Source organism: Achroia grisella, unplaced genomic scaffold (assembly GCF_030625045.1).
Source record: "Achroia grisella isolate CSIRO2021 unplaced genomic scaffold, CSIRO_AGI_Agris_v1 utg780, whole genome shotgun sequence".
NCBI classification, from domain to species: Eukaryota; Metazoa; Arthropoda; class Insecta; order Lepidoptera; family Pyralidae; genus Achroia; species Achroia grisella.
In genome coordinates, this window is record NW_026713020.1 from 5724174 (window position 1) to 5746957 (window position 22784).

A 22784-nucleotide genomic window follows, 5' to 3' on the forward strand; every position below is an offset into this window, starting at 1 on the left:
ATTTGTATGGGAAATCCATGATTTTTATTTGACCCTACTTTAGATATTACTATTTTCAAATCACTCAATAAACAATAAAAATTCCAATATCAAATTTAAAAACTCTTTGAGTAAATTCAAAAAGAGTATTTCATAATTTTCCTACATTGAGGATACCCTCTAATTATATCAAACATACAAATCACGTTTTAACAAAAACATACATCGTTAGTGAGATTACGCAACAATCGATTAATAGGAAAGAGACTATTAATTCAGAATCGATTATTTTTCGCCACTATTAACTAACAGAAAGGAGGTCACACCTGAACTCGATATGTGCGGGAATCGATTAACAAAATAATCGATATTCTATACTGGGTGTCGATAAAGAATACGTAACTAGGCGTTTAGACCGTGTTTAAACAATAAACAAATTAATTGCAAATCGTTTTAAATATAGATTATCTAGTTAATATCTATGTTCCGGCTATATTCTAGGTCGCAATTATTGGTTAGTGATAATTAATAAAATTTAATACCATTTTTGTATTGACTAATCAAACTTTTTAATTGATATCCACTTAATTGATACCTACCTACTATCTGAAATCTATATTAATTAAATATAGATTTCATAACTTTATTTTTAATAAAAAAAATATAAACCAGATAAAAATTCTCGTCCTTTTAGTCATTTATTAATTTTTAATAAGTTCAGTACTGTTTATGTATGTTTTTAAGTTATGTTTCATATATCTCATGAAATAACCGTAATTTGATATGGTTTGATGAATGAAATCCGTTTTGGGATAAGTACAGCATTGTACTAATTAATTTCTTATTCTATCGATTTATATTTTTTTAATTTAGACTAAACATACTATTATTTATCTATACTCTAATTTCATTCATTTTGAAATTTAGGTTGAAAATCTCGATTTATTTAATTTGTAAAAATTTGTCTATAAAAGTAATGAATTCATTTTTAGGAAATTAAATATTTTAGGAAACAAATATTATATTTACAATTATCATATCAAATAAATACTAAGTATAAGTCTAGTCTAAAGTCACTTGCAAGATATAACAAAATTATTTATTTATAAGAGTAAATGTATCAAATGCCTCCTCGATTTTACGGTATGAACAGATGCTACATATATCGGAACGTAACACGTAGAGTGGAACCGTTACATAAACCGCTCACTAATATCGATATTCAATGAAATCGATTCGGCCACTCGATTTGTTCTACTAACGACTTACGGTGATTACAATCGATGAACAGACAATTTAATTAAAAGCTATTTAAAGTGCGTAAAAGTACAGCGGATACAATTTATTACAAGATACGCGTGTCATATACAATTATAGCACTATCATATATTAGTAACGCTGACAATAAATATAACACAACTAGCTTTTGTCCGCGGCTTCGCTCGCGTTAATTTATCCCCTTAGGGGTGGAATTTATCAAAACACTTTCTTAGGGAATGCCTACGTCATAGTAGCTTTATGCATGCAAAGACTCAGCCCGATCGGTTTAAAATTGACAAAGTTTCATATAAACTTTCATCCCCTATTTTATCCCTTTGGGGGTAGAATTAATCAAAATCCTTTCTTAACGGATGCCTACGTCATAACATCTACCTGCATGCCAAATTTCAGCTCGATCCGTCCAGTGGTTTGGGCTGTACTCAACGTACACTACGTCAGTCACCTTTGAGTTATATACATTTAGATGAAAAAAAGGTATTAAGTCAAAATTTATGATATACCAACTACACGCCGCGGCTTCGCACAGGTTTAAGTAGATGTATATATACATATAAACTTGCCTCTAGAAGCACTTTATTGCTAAAAATTTAAGCATGCAATTTTTAGCAATAGAAAATCTAAGCGAACAGATGTCCGAAGCGACTTCATATTATATAATGTAAATATAGTACATAAATATTTAAAACATAGTACATAAATTGACTTTTATCTCAGAGTTACCTTTTTTTTAAACTAATAAATTAGAATACTAACAATTATTATAAAAAAAAATAGTTGCATAAACAGACAGAATCTTACGTTCTTTTGCCGGCCAAATTGCTACCGGCCAGTACGATATTTGAGTATTTCGAATGAAGTTTCTTTTTATCCGCAGAATAGAGATGAAAAGTTCTATGTTTTATTAGACAGAGTCAATTGCTCACGCAGACGAATACGCGAGCAGAAGCTAATTAACTCTAAAACAGCTGCCTCTCATAATTATCATGTATTTGAAGACCGCACGTGCCAATGATTACAATAAAGATCACTTAACGGTGCAAAATACTTAATAACTACACCGGTTGTAAATAATGATATAACAAGATGACATTTAAAATGACCACTGACAATCAATAATTGCAAAGAAACATTTAAACAGAGGATACTACTTGTTACGGTACTTACAATACAGGTGTGCTAAACAGGTTGTACAAGTAACCTGCTTTTTTATATTGTACACCTATTAGGACAGGCAAAGGGACCATACCCACACAGTCATGTCGGTTTACGTTTCATATTTTGAATTTTGTTTGTCAGCTGTCAAAAATTGGCGCGAAATGTCAGACGAAGGAACATGCCAGTACGTTTATAAATTATATCGAACGAATTAGTCGTGAGTATTTTAGTATAATACTGAGAAATGTTATTCTCTTATTTGAATATTAGCCCTTAAAATATTGAAGTAAATATTACACCTACTTCGAAAATAATATCTCATACAAAAGAAGTGAGATGCGAGTTTTAAATGTAGTAAGGATATCAACTATTTTTTATTCTTTCAAAATAGATTTAAATATTCTATATGTTTGATTCTACTTATTCATAACTAATAATCGTATACACAATAATAAGTAATTAAAATCAAGCGTAATCATAATCATAGATAGGTATGTATGTATATAGATAATAAATCATAAATACAAGAATTTAAATATTTACATTTTAATATTAATCATTATGAAAGACCCAAAAATACTTAAATACTTCCATTTAATTACAGTACATCAATCATTTATTATTATCAATTACCTTTCGCTTATATAAACTCATAAATAATAATATGGCAACTGATTATACTGTTAATTCCAAATTCAAATCTATCAATCAAAAGGGCTGGTATGTAATATTTTGTCTATGGCCAAAAGACCCATTTGGTTTGGCATTGTGCAGCTGTCAAACTGTTATCTAAACTGCTTTAGGATTGTGGACAGTGATCGATAGTAGTAAAGTGGTAAGTTGATTGCTCTAAGTAAATTCATAACAAGTAACATATTCAAATAATATATAATATTGCGTAACATAATAAATTTATGTGCACTTATGAAAATAGCACACATGTAAGTATATTCTCCGTTAAGGTACTATTTAAAAAAAATGAAACGCAGGCTAAATCTCTTCGTGATACAATTATATAGTTTTAGTTTGTATGAAAACTATACAACTCCATTAAAACGACAATTGTACAAAATTCAAAACAATTTGACAAATAATACTACTATTAGTTTTAATGATTTTGTATAAATAGGTTTTATTTGTTATAATAAAGGTGATATAAGTAGGCAATTCCTACTTATAAATTTCATTAACTTTACTACAAATTATGTAAGCGTATGATGGCACAGATATTGGAATATTACTTATATAGGTACGATACGCATAAAATATAAAAAAGATAAGAGAATAAATATTACATATATAAGTACAATACGCATAAAGTATACAAACATTTCTCAAATAGAAAAAAAAAAACAAAATGTTAAATACAGTCTTCACCAAAAGACTTAATACATTCAAAATATCACAGTATAACAGCATAAACGTAATTAACTGTACAAGATTGAAATTCCAAAAGTATCGAACAGTATCTCTATTTTTTGGTGCTGACTGTACACGAAATAAAAAAAAACCATACCTGATCAACACGCAGTTTCCTGCTGAGTTCGGTAGAACCGCACTCCATTTTTTGCGTCTGTAACAAAAATAAAGACATTTTAACATTCTTATTGTTTGAATTCAACAATGCAAAACAGCTAATATTTTTGTGTAATCTATATAATAATAATAATAATAATCTCAGGACAATTCACACAGCGCCATCTAGGCCCAAATTAAGCTAGCTAAAGCTTGTGTTATGAGTACTAGATAACTGATACAAATACATAGATATTTTTTTTTTGTAAATATATACATATTATACATAGAAAATACCCAGACCGATACAAACATTCATACTTATATATACAAATGTTTGTGCCGTGCGAGGAATCGAACCCGCGACCATCGGTCGTAAAGCGATGTGTCAGACCGCTAGACCACCAAGGTCGTCGAATATGTATCTTTAGTTCATTTTAGAGGATGAGCAGGAAGAACTGACAACTGAAGGCTTATTATAAGATTTCGCATTCGCATAACTGTGAAGATTCTCAACTTCTTGAATTAATAGGTTTGTTTGATTTCTATTTATAATCTAAGAAACATGTAATAGTAACTCCTATTATATGGTATATATATCTTTTTGTATATCTAAATATACAAGAAGATATACAAAGGACAGACTGATGTATATATTATATATATATATACTGTAATATTTCTTTATTTGAAAAACATACACGCAAAAATTACTGCGCGGATTTTGATGAATTTTTAGTGATATGTGACCTTATACATCAGAATAACACATCGACTATAAATTTCATACGTGTGAAACTGAGGCCACAGTTATTTAAAAACATAAATATTGTAAAACGAATGTATAATGCCTACAGCCAAATGGCAATCCGTTCTCGCTCCTAGCTAGCTCTATAAGGAATTCTGGTGCAGTCATAAAATAAAAAGAGGAATGTCAGAACACATTAACTGATAGTCGGATATGACTAGGAAATCCTGGAGACTACACGAAGTATATCAAGTGGGTGCATGTGGGCAAAAAACAACCAACACGGTCACATCAAACGAAGATACAGGAAAGCAATAGCAGCAATTGCAATGCATCCGCCGCGTGTGCGATTTTGTATCCGGCTCTATATATCGCGGGAATCGACACTTTATGACGTTGGTAATAAAATCTATGATAACCACAGTTTTTACAGATGTCCAACTGTGCATAAATGTCGACATCGGAATATAGTCTTTATTTTATACTGTGTAGAGATTAAAGTGTCATCTGATAGAGGTAAAGGATGGAAAGCTTAACAATATGACTAATGAGAAATGACTTGCACTCGGGATGTCGTATGCGGTCAAGTGAGGGTTTTAAAACATTTACGTAACTCTATATACAAAAGAAATCATTTGAATGTCCCAATTATTACTTAAGTACTGAATAGAGTCGTATTTTGACATACATCCGGTCAATTTTTTGAAACACATAACAAATCAAAAAACATAATCAAATTAATCAATATTTTTTTCATGTATGAACATGGAGTAGTATAGGCATAACTGAAGTCACATCAGCTAGCCGATTGTGGTGAATTCACAAATAAAAGGTTGCAGAGGAACTCCATAGTGGTTAACCTGATAAGCTGACAATTATCCTCACTTCTCAATACTTAAACGTTGAATGTGAAATACGTTAGAATACATACACACATTAGAATACAAAATTCAATATGTTTTTCTTACATTTAACTTTTGGTATCGTATGACAGGTTCTAGAAAATTACAATAATGCAACATATTTGAAAATATGAAAGGAACTTACAAATATGCCAAGGTCTGCAATATTTCTATAGGAATGAAGTATTCACAACAAGAAGATTAAAGCTCGTGACTTAGTAATAAAGTTTAAAGTTATAGACGAGGTAAAAACATCTAGTGGCGTAGACAAGTGGCTAAATATGTTACAGGTCGGCTCGGCGCTTTTAATAATCTTTTTAAGGTGGATTTAATCATTGAGATATTTTACACCAAGAGAGCGAATCCTTGTTATTCCTATCCCAACATGATTTTTATACCTATTTTTTTGGACCGAACTAATACTGGCTTTTTACTGGAACTGGAACGATATAGGGCTAGTACACATGGCACTCCAAACCCGCAGAAGGACTTATGGCACTGTTAAAGACAAACTCCCGCGGAACGGATACGACTTTAGTCTAAGGACTATGGTGAGTGTTAGGGGTTTGAACATCAGCTCAGGACTACGTAATTTCGATCCCCGTTTGAATTGGATGGGGGATCGATCGGAAGGGATTTATACCTATAGAGTTCTCATTTTTAAGTTGAATGTTAATACAAACCTAATTAATACAAATGGCGCTAATTCATTAGAACCAAAATATTAAATACACAACCAACTGTTTAAGTAACTAAATAAGATTAAATCAGTTGCAGTGATTAGAGCAGACCAGTCCCAACAAGCAGCACTCATTCGCGAGTTTGACGTTTTTAGTCTAGTTTACTTTAGTGTGAAGGTTTAAAAATAAAACGATTAATACTCTGGCTCTTGTTTCATGTTCTTTATTTCTTCGTTCTAACTCCACCTTAATAACCGCATTCGATTGCGAATGCTCTATGACACGTGTCATTGACATTTTATTAGTCATGTTTAATTCATTAGTGCATTTATTAATAAACACCGCTCCTTCATATTATGTAGTGTATTTACGATTAAAGTGAGATAAAGTTCAATTATAGACTGTTCACCAACTCCTACTAGACATGTGTCAACAGTTAATTCGATATCTATAAATTCAGCGATCTGTGTTCTTATTAGAAGTCTTTACGCAATGTTTTATTACATTTTTGCGGTCAAAATCTAACCCCAGCCTTAATGGTGCAGTCAACGCATTGTGCAATTTATTATGTCAAATCGTGTTCTGATATTATTATCATTAATCGCCCATATGTTATCGTTTGAGCTATTAATTTATTGGCAACTTTGTAATAATCTACTTAATTACATAGTATAAAACAAGTCGCTCTCGCTGTCTGTCCGTCCCTATGTATGCTTAAATATTTAAAACTACGCAACGGATTTTGATGCGGTTTTTTTTTAATAGATAGAGTTATTCAAGAGGAACGTTTATATATATATATAAAACATGTACACCCGTGCGAAGCCCGGGCGAGTAGTTAGTTAAAAAATCTATCACATTCTTTAGAAATTTGAACGATCAACTTAGAAATATGACTACAATAGGAAGAAAAGTGAAAAAATGGACGCAAAATACAAACGACTACGATTCAGCTTCTCTTCACTAATAGTTGACTAATTTTGAAGTGATTTCTTTAATCGAAGTCATTATTTAAGTTTTAGATACTGGGTAGGTACTTTTGTAAAGATTACAATCCATTTTTTTTCATATAAATTATAAACGTTATTGTTTATAATTATGTAGTACGTGTAATATGTATATAAATAAGTAGGTGTTATGTATTTTTTTCAATTCATTCCCTTTAATATTAGGCATATGACAGGAATAAGAGACTCAGTCCTTCTATAAATATAATCACGGACAATATGAAGGACAGAAATATTATAAATATGAAAACAGAAACTAGTAGTACTATAAATTTTATCTCAGAACCAGACAATCATTGCTAAAAATACATTCCCTTTGCACCATAATATGGCAGTGCAACGTCCAGTCATTCAAATTACTATGCGATATGCATCCACGCCATTTGGTCTGACAAAGAACGTCTGTGTTGTTTCATAGAAGGTTTAATGGTGTTGTGTCTTCTATTAGTCACCAGTATATATTTATTCACATTATTTATATGCCAGCTGATGTCATAACTTAAGAAAATTTAGTACAAAAAGTCAGTTCTTCTCAAATGAAGTAGGATTGTGATAAAAAATTTACATGCATAAGCAGCTCAAAATGTCCTACACGAATCAAATCAAGATACTTTTATTCATGTAGGTCTATTACACATTCTAATGATATGACCAAATCTACCGTCAGTTCGGATTGCATTCGAACTAATAATTGACACGTAATTCAGCTGTTATTCCTATCAAATGAGCTTGTACAGAATAGAATAAAAAGTTAAAATTTATATAAATTATTTATTAATTGGAATTTGAAGTAATTAAATCGAAAATTACAAATGGTGATATTATAGCGTAGTTTAAAACATGGGTATGAATCTTTGGATACGAATCCTTGTATTCTCAGGCCAAACTTGTACAACTTAACATATGGCATGAATATACTATATTTCGTTGAGTATATGTTTAATATGAGACAGATTCGATCACACGGCCTTTGAATCTAGCAGTTAGGAGAGCAAATAACTAAGCTACAACCTTCTCAACAGTCTCAATACTGAATTTTCAATAACAATCTACAGCATCGTACAATTCAAATTTCGTCACGCACGGAACAAAAGCGTAATGGTATCGTTTTCACTTAAAATTGAATTATACAATAACATTTACCTATAATAAGTAGGTACTGTTAAGTAGTGCATAACATCTAATCTATAATACACTAATATTTTAGAGAGAGAGAGTACGATTTTTGTTAGTTAGTGTATGTGGAAGTGGTATGTATAAGATAGCTAATAGAAACAACTGCTATATACAAATATTAGTTAATTATTAAAATCAAAATCATTTATTCATGTACGAGCCATTTACGAGCATCAAGTTTTTGTATTAACATTTTTTTCCGTCCAGTTCAGTATACAGATTCAATTGAGAAGAAATGGCAAGAAACTCAACTGAATTTTTTTTTCTTTAAAGCCAGTTTATTTACATTACTGACTCTTATATTATGAGAAAGTATATATAATAATAATGGTAAGTAGGCAATGCACCCATCAGAAAGGCAATGAACAACTGCATGTATTTTCTTCAGGATAAAGGAAGAAGAATTGAGGAGTTTCTGCTTGCGAACACAGTAAACCTACGCTGATCCCCTTTTTCTCATGTATAAAACATAACCTGATTTCATTACTATCCTTCACTGATACCTACCAATCGTTATCACCGCAATAAGGATTTATTACCATACACATATAAACCACTTACCATCGGACTTAAACTCGATTACCATATCGTTATATAAAAAATGCAGTCGATTCGATAAAATCGTATCATTAAAACAATAACTGTAGACGGCAACTTAACAATTAACTCGGGCGTGACTTTGTATCGAATTGGACAAGTATGAAGTGTGAAATCGAGATATCTATTCGAGTTATATTTAGGAAAGCCGATACTAATGTTATTGACAATTTACACGCGAGCGTTTCGAAACACCGTATCTTTAGGTTCTATCTTTTATTTTAGACAATTTATGTCTCTATGAGTATGTGGCGACTTCCCTTAATTATGCCTCCCCTATCCCTTAAATTGCTTATGGGAAAGAGTATCTGCATCATATTCTGATGGTATGTGTTTATAATGCATCTATTATATTAAATAATCATCATCCAAGCTCTAGTTTAAACAGGTTAAACATAGATATAATCCATATAATATTAGAAGAACCAGCTTCCAATGCTAGCAAGTTATTAGTTGCTCTGGCTACTATTACATTAGTTTATGTTGAATTTATTTTTGTTATTTAGTATAGGTACAATGGAATTGGTATCGTAACATTTTCTGTACAAAAATAAAAAAGTAAAGAGAAAAAATAGTGTCTTTTTTTTATTTAATCACCCATCTCAGAGCAATCTCTGTAGTTTTCAACAGGGAGGACATAATAGACGAATTATTTGAAGTCAGTGTAATATTTTTTCTCTTCCATTCATCTGTCTGTCTCGCTTCAATTCTCACCATATGATCTTTCACACAATTCTATGAATAATCTACAATATTTTCATTCTCCTTCCTCTACTTTTTTTATTTCATTTTTAGACATTTCACGTCATCATCTAGTTCTAAGTTAAACTAACTAAAGCTTGTGTTAAATAAACTAGATAACTGATACAAATACATAATTTTTTTTTGTAAGTACATACATATTATATATAGAATACAGCCAGATCGATACAAACAATCATACTCCTGAATACAAATGTTTGTACCGTGCGTGAAATCGAACTCGCGACCATCGGAAGTAAGGCGGAGTGCTAATCCGCCAGACCACCGAGGCCGTCAAAAACTCTACTTTTAAAATCATTCATGAAATGCTCATACCAAGATAATTGATTACAAAACAAATCTTTGTTTAAGAATAAACAGAATATCATGTACTTTACGAAATCTCGGGTGCAACTAGTAAAAACCAGTTTTTTCGTAAAGTGACAATGTAAATTTCCAACACCTGAGCACACAAAGCCTCGTATTCAGTACGCATTCCTCCACTTCCGCTCATTAGCATGCTGTTACGTCTACAATAATAAAATGACTATAAAACAAATGCATTATACTATTCAGTGACAATACTGTGTGTTAGATAAGATATTCATTTTTCCTGGTAGTCTTTGAAGCATGCATGCAAATGGGCGCTTTCCAGATGGGTATCTCTTCACACAACTTCTGATAGAGTGGTCAGAGTTTTATAACCATTTAGTTATTGGGTAGCTAAGAGTAAACATTGAAGTTACTCTTTTAATGCAACCTCTAAAGTACGCATCCAAGTACCAAAATGATAACTAAATGTATTTTACCGACATTATTACTCATAGCGTGTAAGTAAATGCATATGAAAGTATATATGATAATTAAATCAATTAATAAACAAATTGTCAGTCTGTCTGTTTGTTCCTACTAATCTCTGAAACGGCTGGACCGATTTTGACGGAACTTTCACTCGCAGAGAGTAATATTGTTCACTTTAGATATATTATATATTTTTATTAAAAAAAAGTAAATCCCACGGACGAAATCGCGTGTAACAGATAGATATACCACATATATATATATTTATCCAGAAATATTACATATAGGAATAGTATGCGAAATTATTCTGTCAATGAAAATGGCAAGAGCTCCAACGACAAGAACGTGGCTCTTAATTTATAAATGACAAAACTGTCTATGAGACAGTATATAAAATACAGACTATTCGATCAAATAGACATTATTTATAAACTTAGTGTTTAAAATGACGGCCTCGGTGGTTTAGCGCTTTGCTACCGATGATCGCGGGTTCGATTCCTCGCATGGTGTAAACATTTGTATTCATGAGTATGATTGTTTGTATCGGTCAGGTTGTTTTCTATGTATGTACTTAAAAAAAATATATCTATCTATCTATAAAAAGTATTTATACCAGTTGTCTAGAATCCGTAACACAAGCTCTGCTTACCGTGGGACTAGATGACACTGTGTTAATTGTCCAGAGTTATTAATATTTATTTAATGTGTGTGCGTTAAACGCGTGTGGTGATCAGATTAATATAATATATATAATAGAATATATGATCTTTTCATTCAAACAATCTTAAAAGGCCTTTAATTTATTAAAGGAATATAAGAATAAGGAATTAAAGGCCCTTTAAATTCTATAGATGCTGCGATAAATTTCACTTCCTACTTCACTTAACGAAGATCCGACGAAATGTCGGTTGCATAAGGGCAGCCACACCTGTTGGTAATGTACCGAAACAGTCTTTGGTAAATAAAAATTTCACTTTAAAATGGCATGTGTATTTACGTAAAACTATACGAACTACGAAATGCCCTCAAAGGTATTACTGTTGGAATTCATTAAATATAGGTATGTTATTGAGTAAGTGAATTTAAAAACTTTGATCTATTCCTTTTTGAGTAGTAAGTTGTGTTTAACAAGAATAGAGAGAGCTCTGAGCTTGCTCGTCCAATTCAAACGGAGATCCAAATTATGACGGCCTGAACCGAGGTTTGAACCTATAGCAGTGCCATCAAACTAAAGTCGAATCCATCAGGCAGGAATGGCCTTCATTCGCTCCATAAGTCCTCTCGCGCCGCGTCTGGAGGCCCATCTGCACTCGCCTATCGTTCGGTATAGCTGTAAAGGCCACCTGCGACCAACAGCTTTAGAATAGTTAAAAAAAAACGAATACCGTATGTTTTGGACTATGACATGCATAGGACGATATCGCATTTAAAAATAAGATGATTTTTAGAAAAATATACTTTATTGTTATGCCTAATATATTGACAATCATATACAAAGAGTGCAGGAAAATCCCAAAGAATATAGCCAAATGTTATACATAGTTATATATACTTAAATATTATATATTAATAATGAACAAAAACATCACGTTGTAGTATAAAAAATAACACTTACATATTTTTATATTAAATATCTTTAAGAACAATTTATTATAGGAAATCTTATTATTATTTTATTATTAAAACAAATTTTTATTATTTAAAGAAATAGGAGAATAACAATTTGCATATAGATATGTTGACAATAAGAAATTTCCTATTCCATTTCTTTTATATAATGTACCTAAATTAAAAATACACTTTCTTAAAAATTAATCCATCCGATTTCAAAGTACGAATTAACTCCCACATTCAGGGCTGATATAGACTTTATCGCAGAAGCACTTCAAAATCAATCCTGTTCTAATGCATATAAAGTATATATTTCAATAACCATAAATATGGTGAGATCAACACCATGGTGGAATAACTATGAATATATAATTCGAGTCACGAGCATCGATTCGTAATGGCGACTGATTGAATGCCTTAATTTAAATTGTAATCTATGTTCAACTTTCATTACATAATATTTACATGATTACATACAACTGTTCAAAACATCACATTACTCATTGATCGACCGGTATCAATGTACAAGTAATTATTTATTCATGCATAATACAATTAAGATTTTATTCCATATAAGAAAACTGTAGACGTCATAAAATTTATGTGTATCGAGAACCGGAAACATCCTTCTTTTTTTATATAATCTCTTTTTCTACCGATGTGTTTAAAATGTTTCCAGCTTTTAAGAAAACACTGCAGGAAGCTCGGAACAAAATCTACTCTGTAAGATCTTTTTTGTAGTGAATTAGTTTAGTATTATTATGCTCAGAGAATAATATGCAATACGTATAAAAAATGCGCATGGAATATTTAGCACAGATAAAATTCGTAATGCAACATTTTACCCTTTAAAATCTTTAAAGCAATTATTTTTAATTATTTATTAACCAAAGGATATTTGTACAAACTGAAAGCACATGTCAGTCCCCTTGTACCCTAAAACTAATAGCTACATCATTTCACCAGTGAGCAAATTGCCTTAGCCGCACTATCTGAAAGATTGGCTAAAACACTTTGTTTGGCACCAACATTCAATATCTTAATTTTATTGTCTGGCATTATTGTATGTCGTAGACTCTCGTTCCTGATATACTATCAGCAAATGATATACATTCTCTATTACATAGATAATTAGGAATTAAAATTCCAATATCATCTCCAATTAATAAAAATACATTTAAAGAAACAAAAGAGACCCGAATGTAAAAAATAAGCTATAATATTAAAGGTGTAATATCATCATCATGTTAATTATTATCTAAGCTAATAATAGAACATTATTAGCATAATTAGCTAAAATAAGCTAATAATAGAAGCTATTTATAGTTCGAGGCCAGTTTCATCAATTCCTATGAAGGATACATACACCTGAAGGCTAATTGAGGCAGATGATAGTTACACCTGCTATAAAACTCGCAAGCCCTATAAAGATTAATTGGTATATTAGAGTAAATTGCATCTTCACTTTTAATACGTATGGAATATGATGTTACTTCATAACTAGGTGTTTTTTGCTGGCGGCAATGGAAAATAAACTGGTTAAAGATGATAAACTGCATCATAAATATCATATACATATAACATTGTGACAAACATGTTGTCAAGAATCAAGATTTTTTTTAATTTAGGGACTGTGTATTGGAAGTTAGGTATGCGCGCAGCAAAACACTAATCATCAGATAATCCTGATGAGCATAGTAATTGGGTTTATTTATTTAATATTTAATGCACAACATAACTTGTACAAAAAGGAGAGCTTAATGCCATATGCTATTCACCAGGTAACCTTTAGGTATACAGAAGCGTTGTGGGGCAGTATTAGCGAAATTAGTTGTGTATTTTTCTACGTAATTGAAATGCTAACAATCCAATGGTACAATGGTAGTAAGGTAGTAAGTGCTGTATATTTGGACATCTCAATGTCACGTGACAATCGCGATACCACTTTCTTTGCTATTCCAGAAGACTTAACTGTGTGTGTCAATATTTAAAAAGAATTGTGGAAGATCGTAGGAAGTGGCAAATGCTCCACTGATAAAATGTGATTGAAAGAAAATAAACTCACCCTTCAACCGAAACAAATCTTACAAAGGAATCCGTTTGGCTGTTGCTATAGCAAAACTTACGAGAACGACTTTCTTACAAAGTTTACCTCGGTGTAATTAAAGTCTCCAACACATTCCGAAAAGACTAGTGTATATACTATAATAATTACATAGTTACAGGGTTACATACCCTAAAACTATGTAATTATTCTCACAATTTATGGTCAAAAGCCTTTTTTCAATTTTTACCTCGGTGTAATCAAACTCTTCAACGCCTTCCGAAAATACTCAAGTGTCTATACTCAAAAAATTACATATCTTCAGGGCATGTAGACTGTAATAAATTTGAGATACATTTAATTTATCTACACTCAGAAAACTGTGTCGCTCAGTTCTAAAACCAAGAATATTAACAATAAGATTCAACTCTTAGTACTCACATCTCCCTCAAAAACACTCTCCCATATCACTATAAGACGAAAGTTCTGAGAACGATAATTAAAAAAATTGGATTATAAAGTACTTATACAATTGAAATTTTGCACGGACATAAATATTTGTGAATAATTAACGTTATATAATGCAAATAGAATTCATATAGCATATCTAAATGTATACACTTGGATGAGCAGCATGGATGCCATTAAAATGTAGTTAGAGAATATGGCGCCCGAGTCGAAACACTTTCTAAGCACAAATACATTTTATGATTGTTAATAAACTTGCTGAAATCAACACAGACACAATATTTATGAGGTCAATGACAATGTCTGTTAATAGTTAAGATAATATCTACATTTTTTATAGAAAGTCACCGCCTACACTAAAATACATGCTGTACTGTGGTTATAGTGAACCTAGTAATTTTAAGTCGTCATTTATTCTGTAGGAATTCCAATACAATCTCAATTAGGGTCTTCTAATAAACCCTAACTTAACATTAATGTAATCGGAGTTGTAATCTTACTAATATTATAAACGTCAAATGTTGTAAGTATGGCTGGATAAACTAATGTATGGATAGTTGTTAGTCTTTCACGCAAAACTACTGAATGGATTTTGATGAAACTTTACAGTAATATAATTCATATATCATCAGAATAATACATACGCTATAAATTTCGTGCATGCGCAACCGTGAGCACAGCTAGTATGTCATAAGAACCAATATAAGCCCGTTATATAACTGTCTGCCATTAAAATACGAAACTACACGAATAAATATAAACTTTCAACAATATAATCAAAGTTTTCGTTCGTTAATTTCAGTATCTGATGTTACTTTAGTTTATGTCTGACTAATTCGAGAAACCCCATGAGAATTTAAACCGCTATAATACACGCAAACCATCATTCAGCTGTCTAATAAATTTTGCCATACATTCTGCGTGAGTGAGAAACGAAATAGGATATCATCACGTACTAACGTTCACATGATGTGAACTGAATTATTTATAATCTCATTCAAATTTGGGAAGCGAATAATGAAAGGTGCCGTTTTTCGCATGCCTATAGTATATTATGTCATTGTTTCTCATATAACCTATATGTTTACTAATATGTCCAGTGATGGTAGACTGACGGTTTTCGCCACTTCGGGGGCATTTTGTGCCAATGAAAGGAAATTTTAGGTAGAAGAAATGTATTTTTGGGCCATCAATAGTATTCGTGCTAAAAACTAAGCATATATGTTTAGCTAGTAACAAATTTAATACAAATACCACATTAAATATAACCTAAATATATATGTATGTATTATGTTATTTGTTTAATATAAACTTGCGTTTCTACTGATATTACTAAGTTCCAACATGATAGAGCATGCATAAGATAATATTACAGAGATTTTACCAAAAACAGCATCCGTCTAATCCATCCATACATATTCACATATATCTTTTTAGGTTTATATCTTTTAATTTAAAATATTCAAAATATATTTACAATTATTTATTATTATGCATTACTGCTATGGCAAATGAGCTACCTATAAAAAGCATTAAGTGAAATTCATTGCGTACCTCATAAATATTCACTGAAATAAGACTTTTTTTTACAAATAATAAAAATACACTAAGACAAAATAACTACCTAATAAAAAGCAGTAAGTGTAAACGAAAACTTTATAACAGCAATCAACAAATAGCTTTGACACCAATATATTACCATTCCTCAGGATTAAAATGGTTTTGTTTCCATATAATTTCATAGTCAAAAATCACTATTACGACCAAAACAAGTGGATACATGAGCAGCAGAATACTGTTATCAATGATATTATAAAAATGAAATGTATACTACAAACAACTAATGCAAAGTCTATGATAATACATATACGAAAAGTATAAAACTTTTAGTACCTACACACAACAGTCTTGTGACCATAACCAATGCAGCAGAGTTATATATCTCTGATGTTGATGTATACCACAATGACTAATTAAAAGACTATAACAATACAAATAGGAAAAGTAAAAAATCTCATTAGAAGTTACAACTCCTCATCTAATGCCACGATGGAGAATACAACTCTAGATTCGTCCACATTTCATTGACTATATTCAAATTCAATGAAACAATGGGTGCTGTCTACTGTATAAAAGAATAAAGGCCGGATAATAAACCAACTACAAAGAATACACTTGTCGATGATAACCATCAGCTCAGCGATAGTATTTCTCGTAAGTCCTGATCAGAATATCAATGCATCAGGTACAGCCATTCATACAGTTATAATATAAAATGTAGTGTTAAATATTTATAAAAAAAAAGTTGATGTGTCTATGGTATTTTTTTCCTTAAACGTACGTGCAGTGACGCCATTCCTGATTTGAATTAATGATATGATGTAAACGAACTTTAGGTCAAAGTCAAATTCACTTTCAAGAGGATGGTTTGGTGGTCTTACAATGTCATGTTCTGTAATAGTTAATGATGTACGGTTTATTGAAAATAATCGAACTCATCGTTATTTTGGATTTACGAAGGATTTAAATAATTCAATACATGTAAATACACAAAGGACCCGGGTAACAAAACTAGTCTAGGAAATCGCGACAGGACGTATAACTCTTCAAGCCGAAAATACTCGCTAAATATTGTTATTCGAGCAAAAATACAGATGAAAAATATGCTTTATCGAAAATACTATTTCATTAAAGTTAAAAATTCAAAGTCAAATTCAGAACGAATATTTTTTGAAGTCGATAAGCTTTGATCTTTAAGGTCATTAAATAGAGGTAGATATATAAAGCTGCTTGTTTCATTTAACTACATTTTAAAGACAATTCTCACGACACACTAAAACTTATTAAACTAAGATGAGTAATATTCGGCATGCAAACTCCACGTTCTATAAATAGAGGTGAAATTTGCGTGAGGTGTTGTTAGTATCTGTGTTGAACAAATCAAATTACGAGGTCAATAAGCAAATATATATTTGCTGTGAAACAAAACGTTAATAACACGCCGTTTACAGACTTCTAATATATCTGTACAAATAATGAAAGCGTAAAGAGAATGGTCAGTCTGTTTGTCCACGTTTGTTGCGGAAACTACTCGTACTTTAACATATTTGATTAAAGTTTACTGTTATCACTAGTTGCATAAAAATGATTTTTCTTATGTAAGTGCAATAGTAAACAAACTTTACATATGGTGCCGCAAAATAGCCTACATTAAATAGTACAAAGACAGGTAAGGTGAGACTTTCATTTTTCTATGTTTGTAACGAATAAATTCAAAACCTACTGGATCAATTTCAATAATTCTTTCACTATTATAACGTTATATTATCCATGAAAATCATAGGCCACATTTATTATTAGACAAATTACAGACCACTACTAAAAATTCGCGACAGCATTCTATGGCAACCTTAACCCATAGGGGAATAGCCAAGGACCCTATTCTCAGATATTCCAAATATCCACCAAAAATGTCATAAATATCGTTAAACTGTTTCGGAGTATTTCAATAATAATTAATGTGACACGAGATTTTTATATATTAGATATAATGACCAAAAGTCGCTTACGCTAGCCATATCCAAAGAGGCAAAGAAAAATGGTTAAAAAAGTATTCAAGGTATATTGAGAAGAAGACGAACTATAACAACTCAAAACAGAGTTCTCTGGCGCAGATGAACAGAGAGACCCGACCCCAGATAAACTGGGAACATAAGTTGAACAGAGAGAGAGATATCATGACCATATGATTATTACACGAGCGCAGCGTGTGAGCCTATACCTTCGCACGGTCACCACTATCGCCTTAATTGTTACCATTGTACTGTTCCCAATCATTATATTCATTGCCAGATTCACATGAAAGGCACGCCGTTACTTACATTCGATTTTCAATTAGTCATTATTGAATTGCTCTCGTAATACAATTATAGTAGTCTCACGGAACGTTTGAGCGTATCAAAGTATATAATCCTTATTATTCATTAAGAAATAATTTTATAACATATGTGTTAACACCACATATGTATCTTCCTTTCTTACTAATAATAGAAATACAAAGGTTTGTGAGTATGGATAAATGGATATTCATTACTGTTGAGGGCAAACTTTAAAATGTTAAATAGACATCCCTACACTCAGTATTATTACGTTAAGAAAATAATATAGAGGTGCAAGTTACAAAAAATCTGTGAACGACAGTCAGTTACGAAATCTCGAATATATCTCAAAAAAAGTCTCATAACATTTCTTCTAAATACACAATTAATAACAGACTTTCTAGTAATAACAGACAAAAGTAGAAATTATGAATAGGTCCTATAAAAATTAAGATAAGAGGCTCTGTGAATTTCGTACAAGTCATTTTCTACTGAAATTTTATATTACCAGTGTCGACGCGGTGTTTTGCGGTTATAACAATAATAATCACATTAAACGCATCTGGAAAGTAACGAGATGATTGTGTGAATAAGACTAGTCACATACAGTCGGTTAGACGTCAGATTGTACTCCGATTTGCGCATTTGGTTACACCCCGTCTGGAAACTTAATTGGCTTAGCAACCTAATCCACTAATCGGAATTTAGTACGGTAACACATTATCCGCTTCTGTTAGTGGACTTGCCTGTGCGGTTCCTGTTCGATTGGCACATTTAATCATTACGCCACGCCTTCTTTAGAAATGCCAATCGCATTGGGAATACGACAATCGTCCGACTGAACCGAAAAGTGTGTGATCAGTGTTAGTCGGGCAACATGATGAGTGCCCGCCTTTATGTAACCAGCCTTAAAAATAGTCCACAGAATACGGTCACTCACTTTCTAGGTCGTCCATGAGAGACATGAATGCAAGAGAACAGTACAAATAATTAGATTTTATGAGAAATACTTGTAATTGCTCTTGTTATAACATTTGGTCGTTATCTCTACGTGGGACAATCTTCTGTTGATGTTAATTAGGATTTATAATTCATTTAATTGCTTCATAATTCGTTTAATTTTAAGTAACAATTATGTTGTTAATGTTGTAATTATTTATATTTTGACAATAACAATGTAACTGACAGATATGACTAGCTGTTTCATATAGAGTCATACGACAAAAATCACAATGAAAAAAATATATATTGTTTTAGCACAAAATTGTAATTTCTTGATTGAAACTCAATGTTTTACATATTTAAATAATTAATTTTAGCATATTGTATAGATAGAGCAATCAAATCAAAGCATCACTTATGAAAATGGCCGAGTCAGAGGTGTCAACATTTTTTATTCTGCCACCCGCAAAAAATTGATACATTACGTAGGCACAATTAAACGCGCAAACATATACAACATATAAATGAAAAAAAAACCATAAAAATATTTAAAATGACAATCAATCTCCAAGTATGGCACTAGTTCTTAAATTAGATTAAGTTTTTAAATTGTAAATAGTACGTTACTCTAATGATCTACTTATAACAAGGCTTCAGTCCAAATGCCAAAGCAGTGAAGTTCGCCCCGAATTTTCTATCATTCATGATACTAATCCCAGAACATAAAATAACGACGTTGATCAATGAATTGCTGAAGCCACAGGTAACACTTATCGAACTGCGTGTATACTTTAGTATTTGTTAATAAAAACGCAAACAAATCCCCGGACTCATTCGATAAACGAAAAGTAACACCTCAGTATAGAAAAAGATGAGAAGTGTATTAGAACCAGCAGACAGCATTTCGACGCAAATTCTTACTGTGTCAAATGCAAACTCAAAGACCTTTTTCTCATGTAGGACATTTTTGCCGCTTATGAACGTAATTTTTTTTATATTATCGACTTTTCCCTACCGTCCAATTCAGTATATAGATCCAATTGAGAAGCACTGGCAAAAAACTCAAGCCTAAATTTAGAATGTATATTTATATAGGTGTCTAAATATAACATCAAATGATATGTGTGTATAACTAACGTTAGGTTCCTTATGGACAGTTATACAGAGGTAGACTTTGAACAAAGTAATCTACGTGAATACCCGTTTTAGGTGCTAGTCAGCTTGAAAGTTGGAGCGCGAATAATGTAGAACAGGACAAAAGCAACTTAGTCCTCAAAAATGCATGCAACTCATGAGTGGTCACAATGACTCATGCGTTGCCAAACCTGAGGCTAACGTTCTTGTGCCTTCATACCCTTCTGTTGATGTATACACTAACAAATTTCGGATCGTCTGATTGAAAATAGTAACACACACATTTCAAAGAAAGGACGGAGGCGCTGTGTACACAATTAGAAAGGGACTGTACGTGGGAACATCAAATAGAGAATATCGCTTGGCACAGCAACGTGCAAATATTTACTGACTATACTAATTGCCTAATAAAATAACAGTAACCGAGTAAAAGTCGGTTGACTATACTATACCTGTCTCACTTATTTCAGCCACCAAGCTGTATGTATCGTAAGTGAAAAAACAGAGATAACATTATGTCAACGTGTTTCGAATGAAATAGTACCGTTTTTGATATGAGATTTATTTATTATACAAAAGGGTGAAGATAACCAATATCTCACCAGTTTAGCCTACTAGCCTTACCTGCAAAACTAGTAGTTCGGCTAGGAAAAAATGTACAACCCAGGGTTTATATATTCGATATCCGCATTCGATTGGTATTAAATTTATTCGTTGAACTCATGATTAATAATAATAATATTAACCCTGGACAATTCAGATAATTACATCTAGCTCCAAAGTAAGCAAAGCTTCTGTTATGGGTACTGGAAATAAATGAACGAATAAATGCATTCATAATATACAGTAATAACACCCAAAGCAACACAATTGTAGGAACAATCGAACCTGCGACCATTGAAAGTAAAGCGTGCCAAACCGCTAGAACACCGAGACATCTATTTTCTAAGGCATATATTTACACCGAGGCATATATTTCTAATATTTGTAATATTACAAAAAAAACTAATCACTACTACTACTAATCTAATTTTGATTAAATTACTGTATTGTTGAAATACACATTTATGAAGAAAGGTTTTAAGCTATATAACAATACCCTACAACCAGTAGGAGCGGAGCTGCAACGAAAAAAATGTTTCTAAAACCGAAATGAGGAAAATGTCACGGCGACGAAATTACGCGGGTTAACTAGTTAGCAAATAAAGCAAGAACCTGTAGGTACATTACAGAATACACTGTACTTTACTCATCATCATTATTTCAGCCCCGAAGACGAATACTGCTGAACAAAGGCCTCCCTCAAAAATCCCTACGACGGTCGGTCCTGCGCTGCTCGCTTCCAATGCTTTCCAGCGATGTTGACCAGATCGTCGGTCCACCTTCCCACGCTGCGTCATCCGGTCCGCAGCCGCCACACGAGGACTTTACTGCCCCAACGGGCATTTGTACTTATTACTATTGAATACAAGAAACAGCTGTTAGATATAGTCGCATGTAACCGAAGCTTAGAGTATCGATATATCAACTGACCGCGTCACCTTACGTAACAGTCAGGTGAATGCCCGGCTCAGGTGACCGGGCTGAACAACAGTGGACCGTGTCACGATCGATTTCAGATACAGACAGAATCAAATCATATAATAACTAGGTGTGCCTGCCGTTTCAGCCACGTGAAATTTATAGCTTATATATTATTCTGATATCTATATAGTTATATGACTCTAAAGTTATATCTAAATCCGTTCTATAGTATTTCCATGGAAGAGTAAAACATATATAAATAAACACAAACTTTCGGCTTCACACTATTAGTAAGGTTGTACTTGAATTATATGTAATTTATTTATTTATTCATTTATTTCAGGCAACTAGGCCCATATTATAAATACCTTATAGACTAATATACATATAATATAATATTTAAAAACTAATACATTGATATTGTCTGTATGATCACGGCACTGAAAACGGGAATCTGCCACGGTAGCGGCGATATACCAAACCTTTCGGCCAGTAGTACTCTTTCATGAAGGTGGGCAGCAAGTTGGTAGGGTCCAGGGCCACAAATGTCTACACATTCTAATTTCATGAATTATTTCAGATACAGACTGAATTAACTAAG

The 22784-nt window shown here is 32.0% G+C and overlaps 1 protein-coding gene across 2 annotated transcripts in view; it reads right to left on the reverse strand.

The window, feature by feature from the left end:
* LOC131850986 (axoneme-associated protein mst101(2)-like) overlaps positions 1–22784 on the reverse strand; it is a 137629-nt gene that overhangs the window by 41664 nt on the left and 73181 nt on the right. For both annotated transcript variants that reach the window (XM_059201407.1, XM_059201408.1), the window contains one exon: positions 3932–3988. In XM_059201407.1, the coding sequence (XP_059057390.1) occupies positions 3932–3988 (57 nt within the window). The remainder of the gene's footprint in view (positions 1–3931; positions 3989–22784) is intronic.